At 41.5% G+C, this 17,215-nt stretch overlaps 1 protein-coding gene across 2 annotated transcripts in view; it reads right to left on the reverse strand.

Moving 5' to 3' along the window:
* Positions 1–15,621, reverse strand: part of LOC142311191 (uncharacterized) — a 38,507-nt gene extending 22,886 nt beyond the window's left edge. Inside the window, exons 1-2 of one of the 2 annotated variants that reach the window (XM_075349382.1) lie at positions 15,379–15,621; positions 3,145–3,267 (exon numbers count right to left, since the gene is read on the reverse strand). In XM_075349382.1, the coding sequence (XP_075205497.1) occupies positions 3,145–3,240 (96 nt within the window). In that variant the 5' untranslated portion in view covers positions 3,241–3,267; positions 15,379–15,621. Of the gene's footprint in view, positions 1–3,054; positions 3,112–3,144; positions 3,268–15,378 lie in introns of those variants that run through there. The other variant, XM_075349383.1, reaches the window with a different exon arrangement.
* Positions 15,622–17,215: the final 1,594 nt, after the last annotated feature.

Here is a 17,215-nt window from a genome sequence, read left to right on the forward strand (position 1 = left end):
TAGAATCAAGAAGAAACAGAAAATTCAGGAATGTGGTTTTATTTTTCTCCGTTCACCGAGTTGTAAAAGTAATTAATTTTTATTTATTTTTTTACAGTGTTCACTGAAGGGGTTAACTAGTGTGACAGTTTTATAGTTCGGTTTGTTCCAGAAGCGGAGATAACAAATTTGCGTACTTTTTTATTTTTACATAATTATATATGTATTTATTGGTATAATTTTTTTGTTATTTATTTTCTGATTTATTTTTTAAAAAATGTTTTATTTTCAATGGGACAAAAGAGGGGTTATTTGAACTTATAGTTTTTATTTTTAATAGTTTCATACTTTTTTTTTTATATATTTTATTTATTTTACTAGTCCCCCTTGGGGACTTTATGCCTGCACAGTCCGATCGCCTGTGCATTTCTGCTGATCAGAGCAGCATAGCTCTGATCAGCAGAAATGCTCATCTCCTGTGAGTACTGGCGCTCTGTTGTCTCTAACAGGAAGTTAGTCATGGCAGCGTCAGGGGTCATCAGCTGACCGTGACAACAAATTTGCGTCCCGTAATTGCGTCATGCGGCAATCTAAGGGATTAACAGGAGCGAGTGGATCTCTGATCCCCCTGCGCCTGTTAGTCTGCTGATCAGAAAAGCAGACATGTGCGGGGATTACAGTGGCTCGTCGCTGCAGACCATGGTAACCGGAGGGAGGCAACCAAGGATGTACCAGTACGTCCTTGGTCATAAAGGAGTTAACCCTTATTACTATGATCAGTAATATAATGCATTGCAATGAACAAGCATTGCAATACATTACACCTGTGAGTGTTATACTGACAGAACACCTGTAAGATTATGCTCCTGGCATGGTCTAACAGACCACTATAGCTTGCAACCTCAAAGATTACATTTTTGACCTTATACCAAAACCTTTGTATGGCGGAATACTCCCAAAAATATGGGTTAAGTCTCCATCATTGGATCCACACCTCCAACATAGGTTAGGTATATTAGTTTATGCAATAACGAAGGAGTGTGATACCAGAACATAAGTAATTTATATGATTGATTATTATATTATATAAGATTATGCTCCTGGCATGGTCTAACAGACCACTATAGCTTGCAGACCCGGAAGTTATCATTTGACCTTGGGCTGCCATGGCAACTATCGGGACCCTGTGATCACGTCGCGGGAATGCTGATAGGGTGAGAGAGGAAGAGCACTCGCTCTCCCACCCTCCTAAATGCTGCGATCGCTATTGATCGGGGCATTTAAAGGATTAAGCAGAGCTTCCGGCATTGATATCGTGCTAGTACAGCTCCTGTGCCCGCATGATAGCCATGATGTAAGTTTACGTCATTTTGCGGGAACCCCTTCTTTTCTTAATATCGTGAAAGGGTTCAGTGGTGATATTTTTTTGGGGAAATTTGTAAATAAAATATTTTTTGCTTGTACTGCCCTTCTCCGTGACCCATAAAGTTTTCATTTTGTGAGACCTGGGGCTGTATGAGGTGTTATGTTTTGCTCCCTGAGCTGACGTTTTTACTGATATCATATTGGGGTAAATAAAATGTTTTGTTCGCCTCTTATTGCAATGATGCGGCAACCCAAAAAAATGTAATACTGGCATTTTTTTTTCTACTTATGCCGTTTGCTGACAGGATTAATCTATTTTGTATTTTGATAGAATTTATTTCTGAATGCAGCAATACCATGCATTTTTTTCTTTAATTGTTTTAGTTTTAATGGAGCAAAAAGGGGGGTGATTTGAACTTCTAGGTGTTATATTTTTTTCATAAAAGTTTTTTTTTAATTCTTGACTTTTCACAGTATTTAATAACATAAAGCTGTGATCGTCTGATTGTGTTATAAAGAGCAGTGCATTAGCACTGCTCTATGTGAGAGAATACAAGCCATTTTGTTCTTATAGAAACCATCTTGTCTTATAACTGAATGATGTCATAGGGCTCAGCTAACAATGATTGGAGGGAAGTTTCACATTTCTACACACACCCCTCCATCTCTTATTGGTGCAGTTATTTCTTTGTTTGAGATACTAAATAAACTGGCCACATGATGTAATAAAGCAGAAGTCTCCAGTACACCATATTACCATGTGTGCTGTTTGGATTTTCTCATCCACTTGTAAAACAAATCTTATTAATTTGGCGTTCCAATGGCATAGAAGAATTGTATTTCGCTCACACTCTGTATAGCAGAAATCATAATCTAATATGATTATATTATCCTCTCACTGGAGGGCCATAATGACAGGCATGGAGGCCATTAGCAGATGATGCGCCACGATCACGTCATGAGCGCGCCAATGGCAGCCGCAAATGACACTCCCCTCCCAATTGGCGCATGTTTAATCCCACGGTCAGAGACTGACAGTGGGCTTTAACTGGTTAACAGCCACGGGTACATCTCCAATCCACCCGAGGCTGTCAGAGGCACGACAGGTGATTAAATCATATTCTGGCGGAGACCCATTGCTTTCTAATGGAGGTTCCAACTTCCAATGCTGGACGGTTGTAAAAAAATCCATGGCATTCAAGTGGACCAGTAGTCAAAGGGGTTTTCCTGTCTAAATCCATAAGTCTGCAACCACTATGTGACGAAAACTTGTGAATCCTCACAGTGCATGCACTGTATATTCGCTGGTTTCAAAGACGGGAATGGCGATCACGTGTCCAAGACTATGCGATATGTAGGCTCCCGGCTAGAATACGAGTAGAGAGCATGAGCCTCGCTCAATACACTTGCATTGAGTGAGGCCGGAAACAGTAATCGGATAAATGACCATCATTACCTGCTCTGTAACGAGCTGATCCTCACAGCGCACAGCACGTGCGATGTGAGGATTCACAAATATGCAGTCACATAGTGCAGACTAATGGATTTAGACCGGGCAACCCTTTTAAGGTTTGAATTTTATTGACTTGTAAGCATATGGTAAAAATAAGGACTGCCAATGCTTGATCTATCCCATCCTTGATTACAGCATTTACCCTAACGTATTGTAAATTCACAGGCTTACTGCTCATGCTAAAATTCTAAGCTTACTTATAGCGCCATTTTCCGGCCATGGTTCTTCTACTACTTCGTGTCCTTAATAGTCATGTGCTTATATGAATTTTTGCCAGAATCCCTCACCTCTCCGGTTAGCAGATGGATGATTTCCAAGGTGATATTTAATATAACTTCGGTCAGCTCACTTGTGACCCCCATTCTGGTCACAGTTGTCACCATCAAGAAGTAGACATCAGAGAAAATTTACTGAAAAAGAGAAAAAAAAATTTTGGCTTTTTATTAATTATCCACCAAATCTGACAATGGGGCCCTGTTTGAATGGAAATATGGATTGTAAATTTGTGACACCACTCCAATTTTGTCTAAGGGATGCCAGACATAGATGAATAGCACTTGACTGTGCCCAGTTGTTCCACAAACAATAGACAGTGAAGCACATGCATGACCATCACCATGTTCAACAGGGTCAGGGACTTCAGAGCCATGTTATTCGAATTGGGGAGAGCCGCCATTGATCAGCATGGTGTTACCTAACGTTTAGATGGCAAAAACTCTTAAAGGAGTTGTCCGACATTAGCTTACCAAACATTTTGGAGTTTATCTGTGCTGTATTGTCATATAAATCACCCCTACATTGTTATTTTTTGTTTTCTATCTTTTGTTCCTCTGGAATTATCCCTTTATTCTCTGCAGCTCTTTGTTTACATTCAGCTCCAGCAAACTGACCTCTTCCTGTGCAAAACCTCAGTCAGAGCTGGCACCGCCCGGCCCCAGCCCCACCCCAGTGTCCAGCCTCGCCCCCTGCCCTCCCCCTGCACACACATTCCATGTGAGTATTCTGCCCCAGAGCCTGACCTGTTATCACTCTAGCATTGGAAATAACAGCCTCACATCGGGCTCTGCGCACCCCATACACATCGGGCTCTGCGCCCCAGCACACATCGGGCTCTGCAACCCCCCCACACACACACACACACACACACACACACACACACACACACACACACACACACACACACACACACACACACACACACACGGCACTCTGTACCGACCCCCCCCCCCCCCATCGTTCTGTACCGACCCCTACCCCCATAGGGATCACAGGTAGGCTACATTCACATGACCGTTCCGTTATTGCGGTCCGCAAAAAAGGGTCAGTTTTTTTCACGGATGCATCCGTGTCATACGTGTGCCTTCCGTTTTTTTGCGGACCGCAAAAAACGGAAACAGCAAGAAAGATAAATAGATGAGTAGATATAGAGAAGGATAGATAGATATAGAGACAGAGAGATAGACGGATGAATGAATGGGATAGATAGATAGATAGATAGATGAGAAAGACCTATATAATGTCCCACCTCCCTGCATATTCTAAGCTGGCACCCTTTAGTGACTTTCATGTGGCACTAAAGGGTGCTTAGCCTTGTATTTAGCCAAAAAATAAATAATTAAAAAAAAACGATGTGGGGTTCCCCCTATCTTTTGTAGCCAGCTAGGCTGCAGCCTACAAACCACAGCTGGCAGCTTCACCTTGGCTGGTAATCCATAACAGAGGGCACCTCACGCTGTTATTTTAAATTATATAAATAATTTAAAACAAAAAACGTGGGGTCCCCCCCAAATTGGATCACCAGCCAAGGTAAAGCGGACAGCTGTGGTCTGGTATTCTCAAACTAGGGAGGTCCACTGTTATTGGACACTCCCCAGCCTAAAATTAGCAGGCTACAGCCGCCCCAGAAGTGGCACATCCATTAGATATGCCAATCCTGGCGCTTAGCACTAACTCATCCCGTTGCCCTGGTGCGGTGGCAAATGGGGTAATATGCGGGGTTGATGCCAGATGTGTAATGTCACCTGGCAACAAGCCCAGCAGTTGGTGATGTCACGCGTCTATCAGATACCCGACATCACCAACCCAGTCAGTAATAAAAAAAAAAAAAATAGACAACAAAGAAAGTTTTATTTGAAAAAACACTCCCCAAACATTCCCTCTTTCACCAATTTATTAAAAAGAACAATAAAATCAGGGTCCGGCGCAATCCAATAAGGGGGTCCTACGGCAATCCATACCATAGTCACTGTCCCAGTCAATGAAGAACAGAATGTTCCCCATTGTCTGGGAGACCAGTGCAGTGACCTGAGCTAACTTCAATAGCCCAGGTCACTGCAGGGGATGACGAGTGGTGCTGTCAGGATGTTAGATGAGATCATTACCTGCAGTGACGATCTCCTGCTCTTCTGATGTCAGCGCCGTCACTGACTTCTATGCCCGCCGCGTTCTCAGCAGTATCGCGAGAGCCCGTGACGTCACCGCTAGTGAGTCTCTACCGCCCGCGAGATGTGACGTGAGAACGCGGCAGGCATAGAAGGCAGTGACAGCGGTGACGTCGGCAGAGGAGATCGTCACAGGAGGTAATGATCTCATCTAACCTTCCGACAGCAGCGCTCGTCATCCCTGCGGCTGCACGCACTGTGAGAAGCTGCTGATATGCTGTAGTGCGAGCAGCCGCGGGGATGGCAGGGAGCGGGACACAGACTGCACGGGCACTCTTGCTATCCTAAGCACTGTAAGCAGGGGGCCCGATGCTGGCGGTGACACCGTGGGCGGGGAGAGTACGGGGTGCGCGGAATGTGTGGGAGGGTGCAGGGAAGGGGGCGGTGACTCCACGCACTGTAGCCGCCCAGCAGGGCGGCAACAAGCTGTTCCCAGATTTGCATGTCAACATGGTCCTGCCCATGTTGACATGAAATGACCGGAAGCAGCAAAATCGCAGCAGGAGCGGTCACATGACCACTCTGAGCCGGGGAAGAGGGGCTGACAGCAGGGCAGGTAAGTGCTCACTATCTACTTACCTGCCCCAAAGTAGCCCAATAGAGTAATAATAAAAAAAAGTCAAAATAAGCTGGATAACCCCTTTAAGGGGAGGAAGAAATGGAGGCTGATTATCCAAGGTTTGTGACTGTGAAAATGACATGATTGTCTCAAGTTTAAAAAAGGAGTGATGGCCTAATGAGTGGCATCATAATGGAGGAAATAAATTAACAACATTTTGCCTGAATCATCAGCACTATACAAGAGATATCATAAGCACTATATTACACTGCCTACTGACAAGGGGCAACATTGCCAAAACTGTACTATATGGCACAATGCAGACTATTTTAAAGGGAAGGTGCTATGTTTTTTATTTTTATATTAATAATAGTGATTATGAAATCAAGTATTTTTAATACAAAAGTAAACTCACTGTTTATTTAGTTTTTATTTAATTCTAGTGTTACTGAAGCACTGGGGGCTGCTATCTTAGATTTGCTGTGTGTAATGACAGTTACCTCCTTTATGGCAGCCCCCATGGCATTGGGTCTGATAGTCGGACTCCGACCGTATACGTAATACAAGAGTGCTCCCTGCTGTGACCTAGACGCGCCCCCCTGGGCTGTCCAGATCACAGCAGAGGGAGGAGATCGGCGCCATGTTTGTGCAGCTCACTCGCATATGCGTGCATGTGGCAGAGCATTGTGTGTCTGCGTGTGTGTGGCAGATCATTGTGTGTGTCTGTGTGGCAGAGCATTGCGAGCGTGCATGTGGCAGAACATTGTGCGTGCGTGTGGCAGAGCATTGCGTGCGGGCGTCTGTGCGTGCGTGTGGCAAAGAATCGTGTGTGTGCATGTGGCAGAGCATTGTGTGCGGGCGTCTGTGCGTGCGTGTGGCAGAGCATCGTGTGTGTGTGTGTGTGTGCGTGTAGCAGAGTATTGCAGGCGGGCATGCGGGTGCGTGCAGCAGAGCAGTGTGTGTGTGTGTGTGTGCGGCAGAGCATTGCGAGCCTGCATGTGGCTGAACATTGCGGGTGGGCGTGCATACAGCAGAGCATTGCTGGACCAAGGCATGCAGAGTGCTATGTGAGGAGCACTATGCAGCTGTCCTTGGTGACACTTTAGACATTTGTGGTCACCAACAAAATGGCTCCGCACTGTGTCCCTAAACTTCATCTTCCTTTATCTTTTTGGAAACACCTAGATTGGGAGGGGGAGCTGTGACATCACACACAGGAGAGCAGATTCTGCCCACTTTTACTGCAGGTGTAATGTGAGCTAGTTCTACAGTAGAATTTCAGAAGCTGCTCCCCCTAGTGTTTAAGAGTGGAAAATATGAAACTTTTTATTTTTTCTTATATTTTGATCGAGTAAAAACAAATAATAATACAGTGGTACCTCGCTTAACGAGTAACCCCCTTAACGAGAATTTCGCTTAACAAGCAAAGCTTTCTGTACATTTGTAACCCGCTTTACGAGAAAGCTTTACTGTACGAGCAAAATCCTCACCGCACACACTTCTGGTTTCAACCATCCACTGCGCTCTGACCTGCACTTGCAGTCCACACAAACACACACATACAGTATTATGCTCACCTTACCTTCCGTTCCACCGCCGGTCTCATGGTTCTTGTAGTTCCCGGGTACATCGCGACGTGCTCGCGGCAAACTACAAGTACTATGAGGCCGGCGGTGGAACGGAAGGTAAGGTGAGCATATAATATGTGTACCTTTCATTTCATCGCCGATCTCCTGGGTCCTGTAGTGCGTCGCTCCGCTCCACTCCAGGCATCTGCATCCATAGCGACGAAGCAGGAAGTTCCTGGTTCCTGTCACCGCTACTCAAAGGCAGCGTGCTGGCCAATCAGAGGCAAGCAGCTCTGCCTTTGACGTCAGCGCTCTGGCAGGAAGTTCCTCCCTCGTCGTTATGGTAACCCGATACACGGCCCGCACCGGAGAACAGCAAGTCCCAGAAGACAGGCGATGGAACGGAAGGTAAGGTGAGCATAATATGTGCATGTGCGAGCGTGCTTGTGTGTTTGTGTGTTTTTGTGTGTGTTTGTGTGTGTTTGTACGTGTGTGGAATGACAGAATAGGGGACCAGGATGGGACATTTAACTAGTTGTGGAACGAATTGTCTGCATTGTAATGATTTCCTATGGGAAATTTTGCTTTGCTGAACGAGTAACTTGATTAACAAGCACACTCCCAGAACGGATTGTTCTCGTTAACCAAGGTTCCACTGTATTTAAACAAAACATTAAAACATTAATACTTTACATGTTTTCAGTTATTGAAATTTGTTTTTTTGGACAACACCTTTCCTTTAACAAACTATATACAGCCCTCGACATTTAACCTACAATACCAAGAAGGAAAATTCGTGGAATTATGAAAATCACAGGATGGATAGACATGTTAATGATATGCAAATGAATCTGGATCGATTTGAGCAACAGTTGCAGAAATATGGAGCCTCTTCAGCAGGAAGAGGACTTGATCTCTGGTGCCATCTATAGTATGTAGGAATCCTAAAAATATATTGCCCCTTTAAAGGGAACCTGTCAGGTGTAATATACATCCGGAGCCACGAGCAGTTCTGGGTGCATATTGCTAATCCCTGCCTAACCGTCCCTGTATACACTAGCATTGATAAAGAGATCTCAGTGGTTAGCACTACAGTCTTGCAGCGATGGGGTTTCTTGGTTCAAATCCCACCAAGGACAGCATCTGCAAGGAGTTTGTATGTTCTTCCCGTGTTTGCGTGGGTTTCCTCCGGGTACTCCGGTTTCCTCCCACACTTCAAAGACATATAGATAGGGACTCTAGATTGTGAGCCCCAATGGGGACAGTGTTCCTGATGTATGTAAAGCAATGTGGAGTTAATAGCGCTATATAAATGAATAAAATTATTATTATTAATTATAATTTAGAAAAAGTATTACTAAAGATCTTTTATCTTATGCTAATGAGCGCGGGGACTAGTCCCAAGGGCGTTATATCCCCTGACTAGTCCGCCCTCTTAGCATATTAGTACGCCCACAGGGTCATACTGACATGCTATTCAATTCAGCATTACCAGCTGTGACCTCGCTTTTGAATGCCTCGCACTTCTGGTCATGCGCAGTATGAAACCGGGTGTACGCGTCCTGGTTTCAGAGAGGTCTAATGCGCATGACCGGAAGTGCTGGGCATTCAGAAGAGCAGAGACAGTGAACGCTGCATTGAATAGCATGTTAGCATGACCCTGTGGGCATCCTAACATGCTAAGAGGGTGGACTAGTCGGGGGATATAACACCCTTGGGACTAGTCCCTGCGCTCATTAGCATACGGTAAAAGATCCTTAGAAATACTGTTTCTATGCTAGTGTATACAGGGACAGTTAGGCAGGGATTAGCAATATACACCCAGAACTGCTCGTGGTTCTGTGTGCATATTGGACCTGACAGGTTCCCTTTAACGAGTCTTGCCCCATGACTTAGGGCTCATTGAGACGTCTGGTTTTGATACATATGAGAAAAGCGGACAGATTTTATTGGATCAGAGTGTGATCCGAGTGTCACTATTTCTTGTACCTGGAGAAAAAAAGAAATGTTTTTCCACCTTCTCCATTCTGACAGTCTGTGGAAACTGGGTCACACTCAGATGTCATCCGAGTGATCTCCAATTTTTTCATGGACCTATAGACTTTACCGATTTTGATGTGAGCCTCAGATCAAAATAAGACATGTCTCCGTGATTTTCCACAGACTGCGAAAAATCACACATATGTGACTGGCCCCATAGACTATGACAGGTATCTGTGAAAGACAGGGCAGCACTTGTAAGGAAAAATCAGATGTCTGAACGAGCCCTTAAAGTATGTGCCCATAATCAGGATTATGTGGCATTCTGCACGTGGCATACTTTGTGGCGTTCTCTCATGCTGGAGACTCAAGCATCTCAACAGGAGAAACTGACATGGTGTGAATAGAAGCCGAGTTTACGTAGCGATGAAAAGAAGCACAGTGGGCATGAGATTTCTATAAATCCCATCCACTGTGCTTGTGCTGTACAACCTAGCGTACTGCACACTGCCAACACTGATCGAGGGCACGTACCCTTAGGATAAAAAGCCAAAGCAGACACTATTAACAGACGTCTCGGGATGTTGCCCCTCCTCAGAGAAAAGCAGGAGATCTGATTTGGCTAGATGAGACACCTCTAACTGGAGTCTATGGGGGAACATCTTTCCTTGTACACAGTGTAGGTGGTCGGCATAGGAAGACATATAGGCAGCACAGTGCTCCACACTGCAGTGTACATTATATTACAGGGCAGTGTACATTATACACAACATTACAGGTTATTATAGGGCAGTGTACATTATACACTATATTATAGGTTATTATAGAGCAGTGTACATTATACACAACATTACAGGTTATTACAGGGCAGTGTACATTATCCACTATATTATAGGTTATTATAGAACAGTGTACATATTACAGGGCAGTGTACATTATACACAATATTATAGGTTATTATAGAGCAGTGTACATTATACACTATATTATAGGTCATTATAGAACAGTGTACATATTACAGGTTATTATAGAGCACTGTACATTATATTACAGGGCAGTGTACATTATACACAACATTACAGGTTATTATAGAGCAGTGTACATTATACACTACATTACAGGTTATTACAGGGCAGTGTAGATTATAAACTACAATACAGGTTATTATAGAGTAGTATACATTATATTACAGGGCAGTGTACATTATACACTATATTACAGGTTATTATAGAGCAGTGTACATTATACACTATATCATAGGTTATTATAGAACAGTGTACATATTACAGGTTATTATAAAGCAGTGTACATTATATTACAGGGCCCTAGTGTACGTTATACACAACATTACAGGTTATTATAGAGCAGTGTACATTATACACTATATTACAGGTTATCATAGAGCAGTGTACATTATACACTATATTACAGGTTATCATAGAGCAGTGTACATTATATTACAGGACAGTGTACATTATACACTACATTACAGGTTATTATAGAGCAGTGTACATTATATTACAGGGTATTACAGGGCAGTGTACATTATACACTACATTACATGGTATTATAGAGCAGTGTACATTACATTACAGGTTATTACAGGGCAGTGTACATTATATGCGACATTACAGGTTATTAGACAGCAGTGTACATTATATTACGGATTACAGTGCAGTGCACATTATACAGTGTACATTATATTACAGGTTATTATACGGCAGTGTAAATTAGACAACATCACAGGTTATTATAGAAGAGTGTACATTATACACTATATTACAGGTTATCATAGAGCAGTGTACATGATATTACATGTAATTACAGGGCATTGTACAGTATACACTGCATTACTGGTTCTTATAGAGCAGTGTACATTATATTACAGGGCAGTGTACAGTATACACTGCATTACTGGTTCTTATAGAGCAGTGTACATATTACAGGTTATAGGGCAGTGTACATTATATTACATGTAATTACAGGGCATTGTACAGTATACACTGCATTACTGGTTCTTATAGAGCAGTGTACATATTACAGGTTATAGGGCAGTGTACATTATATTACATGTAATTACAGGGCATTGTACAGTATACACTGCATTACTGGTTCTTATAGAGCAGTGTACATATTACAGGCTATAGGGCAGTGTACATTATATTACATGTAATTACAGGGCAGTGTACATTATACACTACATTACAGGGTATTATAGAGCAGTGTACATTATATTACAGGGCAGTGTACAGTATACACTGCATTACTGGTTCTTATAGAGCAGTGTACATATTACAGGTTATAGGGCAGTGTATATTATATTACATGTAATTACAGGGCATTGTACAGTATACACTGCATTACTGGTTCTTATAGAGCAGTGTACATATTACAGGTTATAGGGCAGTGTACATTATATTACATGTAATTACAGGGCATTGTACAGTATACACTGCATTACTGGTTCTTATAGAGCAGTGTACATATTACAGGTTATAGGGCAGTGTACATTATATTACATGTAATTACAGGGCATTGTACAGTATACACTGCATTACTGGTTCTTATAGAGCAGTGTACATATTACAGGCTATAGGGCAGTGTACATTATATTACATGTAATTACAGGGCAGTGTACATTATACACTACATTACAGGGTATTATAGAGCAGTGTACATTATATTACAGGGCAGTGTACATTATATTACATGTAATTACAGGGCATTGTACAGTATACACTGCATTACTGGTTCTTATAGAGCAGTGTACATATTACAGGTTATAGGGCAGTGTACATGATATTACATGTTATTACAGGGCATTGTACAGTATACACTGCATTACTGGTTCTTATAGAGCAGTGTACATATTACAGGTTATAGGGCAGTGTACATTATATTACATGTAATTACAGGGCATTGTACAGTATACACTGCATTACTGGTTCTTATAGAGCAGTGTACATATTACAGGCTATAGGGCAGTGTACATTATATTACATGTAATTACAGGGCAGTGTACATTATACACAACATTACAGGTTATTATAGAGCAGTGTACATTATACACTACATTACAGGTTATTACAGGGCAGTGTAGATTATAAACTACAATACAGGTTATTATAGAGTAGTATACATTATATTACAGGGCAGTGTACATTATACACTATATTACAGGTTATTATAGAGCAGTGTACATTATACACTATATCATAGGTTATTATAGAACAGTGTACATATTACAGGTTATTATAAAGCAGTGTACATTATATTACAGGGCCCTAGTGTACGTTATACACAACATTACAGGTTATTATAGAGCAGTGTACATTATACACTATATTACAGGTTATCATAGAGCAGTGTACATTATACACTATATTACAGGTTATCATAGAGCAGTGTACATTATATTACAGGACAGTGTACATTATACACTACATTACAGGTTATTATAGAGCAGTGTACATTATATTACAGGGTATTACAGGGCAGTGTACATTATACACTACATTACATGGTATTATAGAGCAGTGTACATTACATTACAGGTTATTACAGGGCAGTGTACATTATATGCGACATTACAGGTTATTAGACAGCAGTGTACATTATATTACGGATTACAGTGCAGTGCACATTATACAGTGTACATTATATTACAGGTTATTATACGGCAGTGTAAATTAGACAACATCACAGGTTATTATAGAAGAGTGTACATTATACACTATATTACAGGTTATCATAGAGCAGTGTACATGATATTACATGTAATTACAGGGCATTGTACAGTATACACTGCATTACTGGTTCTTATAGAGCAGTGTACATATTACAGGTTATAGGGCAGTGTACATTATATTACAGGGCAGTGTACAGTATACACTGCATTACTGGTTCTTATAGAGCAGTGTACATTATATTACAGGGCAGTGTACAGTATACACTGCATTACTGGTTCTTATAGAGCAGTGTACATTATATTACAGGGCAGTGTACAGTATACACTGCATTACTGGTTCTTATAGAGCAGTGTACATATTACAGGTTATAGGGCAGTGTACATTATATTACATGTAATTACAGGGCATTGTACAGTATACACTGCATTACTGGTTCTTATAGAGCAGTGTACATATTACAGGTTATAGGGCAGTGTACATTATATTACATGTAATTACAGGGCATTGTACAGTATACACTGCATTACTGGTTCTTATAGAGCAGTGTACATATTACAGGCTATAGGGCAGTGTACATTATATTACATGTAATTACAGGGCAGTGTACATTATACACTACATTACAGGGTATTATAGAGCAGTGTACATTATATTACAGGGCAGTGTACAGTATACACTGCATTACTGGTTCTTATAGAGCAGTGTACATATTACAGGTTATAGGGCAGTGTACATTATATTACATGTAATTACAGGGCATTGTACAGTATACACTGCATTACTGGTTCTTATAGAGCAGTGTACATATTACAGGTTATAGGGCAGTGTATATTATATTACATGTAATTACAGGGCATTGTACAGTATACACTGCATTACTGGTTCTTATAGAGCAGTGTACATATTACAGGTTATAGGGCAGTGTACATTATATTACATGTAATTACAGGGCATTGTACAGTATACACTGCATTACTGGTTCTTATAGAGCAGTGTACATATTACAGGTTATAGGGCAGTGTACATTATATTACATGTAATTACAGGGCATTGTACAGTATACACTGCATTACTGGTTCTTATAGAGCAGTGTACATATTACAGGCTATAGGGCAGTGTACATTATATTACATGTAATTACAGGGCAGTGTACATTATACACTACATTACAGGGTATTATAGAGCAGTGTACATTATATTACAGGGCAGTGTACATTATATTACATGTAATTACAGGGCATTGTACAGTATACACTGCATTACTGGTTCTTATAGAGCAGTGTACATATTACAGGTTATAGGGCAGTGTACATGATATTACATGTTATTACAGGGCATTGTACAGTATACACTGCATTACTGGTTCTTATAGAGCAGTGTACATATTACAGGTTATAGGGCAGTGTACATTATATTACATGTAATTACAGGGCATTGTACAGTATACACTGCATTACTGGTTCTTATAGAGCAGTGTACATATTACAGGCTATAGGGCAGTGTACATTATATTACATGTAATTACAGGGCAGTGTACATTATACACTACATTACAGGGTATTATAGAGCAGTGTACATTATATTACAGGGCAGTGTACAGTATACACTGCATTACTGGTTCTTATAGAGCAGTGTACATATTACAGGTTATAGGGCAGTGTACATGATATTACATGTTATTACAGGGCATTGTACAGTATACACTGCATTACTGGTTCTTATAGAGCAGTGTACATATTACAGGTTATAGGGCAGTGTACATGATATTACATGTAATTACAGGGCATTGTACAGTATACACTGCATTACTGGTTCTTATAGAGCAGTGTACATATTACAGGTTATAGGGCAGTGTACATGATATTACATGTAATTACAGGGCATTGTACAGTATACACTGCATTACTGGTTCTTATAGAGCAGTGTACATATTACAAGATATTATAGGGCAGTGTACATTATATTACATGTAATTACAGGGCAGTGTACATTATACACTACATTACAGGGTATTATAGAGCAGTGTACATTATATTATACAGGTTATTATACAGTACACTATATTACTGGGCAGTGTACATTATACAGTATATTACAGGTTGTTATATAGCACTGTACATTATATAATTATATTGTAGTGTTGCATTATACACTAAATTACAAGTTATTACACAGCAGTGCACATTACACACTATATTACAGGCTATTATAGTGCAGTGTACATTATATACTATATTATTACATAGTAGTGCTGCATTATACTATATATTACAGGTTTTTGTACCTTTTGTTGTCATTAAGTTGAGTCCCTTACTCCAGTAGATGAGAGATTAGAACACGGAAGTAGCAATCAGGTGGTGCAGAGGATTCTGGGAGGTGTCATGTGATCTCTGGCGCTGTCACAGGGATATGACTGTGTTATATTGTCCCTCCTATGGCTTCGGTAAAATGTCAGATTGTGTGAGTCACACCCCAGGACAGCCTGGAGCCGTCCTCCAGAGCCGTCACCGGTACATTCTGACATTATGGAGGCTGCTCCTCGGTGACTTCCGCTTGTCTACAATATGACGTTGTGTGTGTACATTGCTCCCTCTAGTGGTGAGAAGATTCAGGTGCACGGCTACAGCAATATGGCAGCTACCACTTGTTTTGTGCTTTGGCTGCAATACACAGTTGCTTCTCGATAATACTGAAACAAAAGGAAATCCCAAAAAGATTTTAAAATAATCTAAATTTAATCCAACTTTTTAATTTATTTTTTTAATAAAATGTTGCCTACGTGTACAGATTGGAGCTCAGCTGAGGCTTAAAGGGGAAGTGATTATTAAAAATACATTTTTTTCTGATTATTCTATGTATACTATGCTCACTGTAGATACTGTATATTCTTCATTGTAGGGACAGTGTAACAAGACTACATTATGTACTAGGGTGGACATACCACTGGTGCCACCATTGCCACCTAAGAGCTATTGGGCCTACAGTCACTTCTAAAGCCAGTCCAACTGGCCTACAAAGTGCCCCCATAACAGTTCTGTCTGTGTCTGACCTTGTTATGTAAGGTGAGATCAGTAACAGAGGAAATACACTCCTCACAAAAATTAAAAAGGTTTTCCCTTTTTCAAAACGTCTCCCCCCAAGTACAGTTTATTTTACTTACTGTGAGAGAATACAAGCCATGTTGTATTCTATAGAAACCATCTTATCTTATAAATGAATATTGTCATAGGGCTCAGCTTACACTGATGGGCAGGGAAGTTTCCCATTTCTGCACACACCCCTGTGGCTCTTATTCGTGCATGGTAATTTCTTTGTGTGAGGTACTATATAAGCTGGTTACATGATGTAATAAACTAGAAACCTTCAGTACACCACATTTGCCTGTGCTGCATTGATTTGTAAAACAAATCTTATTAATTTGGAGTTCCAAGGGCATAGAAGCAGAGTATTTTGCTCACATTACCCTCCTCGGGTCCAGCTCCTCGTCTCTGTCCGCTCCTGGTGTATGGGCATTGTCTGCAGCGCTTTTGTCACATTGACAGCTCTATATATATATACTGCGGATAGGGGTTTTCTGCTTTAAGTGAACACTTGTAAATGTCACATCCTGCTATGGGGATCCACCTCGTGTCACAGATGAATGCCGTCGACAGAGGTAGTAAGGATACGTGTGGCACCCCAGTGGCCCGGTTGCCACAGTAACATTTCCCTCCTAACAAGGGGTGATGCTATGTCTGGAAGCAAGGGGGGAGTCTCCCATGCTAGATACGCCTGCACTCTACAATTCCTACTCCGGACCAGAAGGGGGAGCTCCAGAACCCGGTATGAGGGGAGCTTCCCTTTGCATTCTGGCCTGGAGGAGGAGTTAGGAACAGACCCACAGACAGAAAGTGGAACTCATCAGAAGAAGTCAGGAGTGGAGAGAAGACGGTTGCTGGGAAGGGAGCTGCACAAAAGCATCCTCAGGACTGAGCGCAGAGAACAGGGCAACGGAGCCATAGGCTGCGTGGGTACTAAGGTCCCACCAGCAGAATCCGCAGGGCAAAAGATTGCAAGTCTCCTGGCCCACAGAGTGCCCGGGGCACAGCAGCATAATAGAGCCAGGAGCCGTGACACAAGAG

Source organism: Anomaloglossus baeobatrachus, chromosome 5 (genome assembly GCF_048569485.1).
Source record: "Anomaloglossus baeobatrachus isolate aAnoBae1 chromosome 5, aAnoBae1.hap1, whole genome shotgun sequence".
NCBI classification, from domain to species: Eukaryota; Metazoa; Chordata; class Amphibia; order Anura; family Aromobatidae; genus Anomaloglossus; species Anomaloglossus baeobatrachus.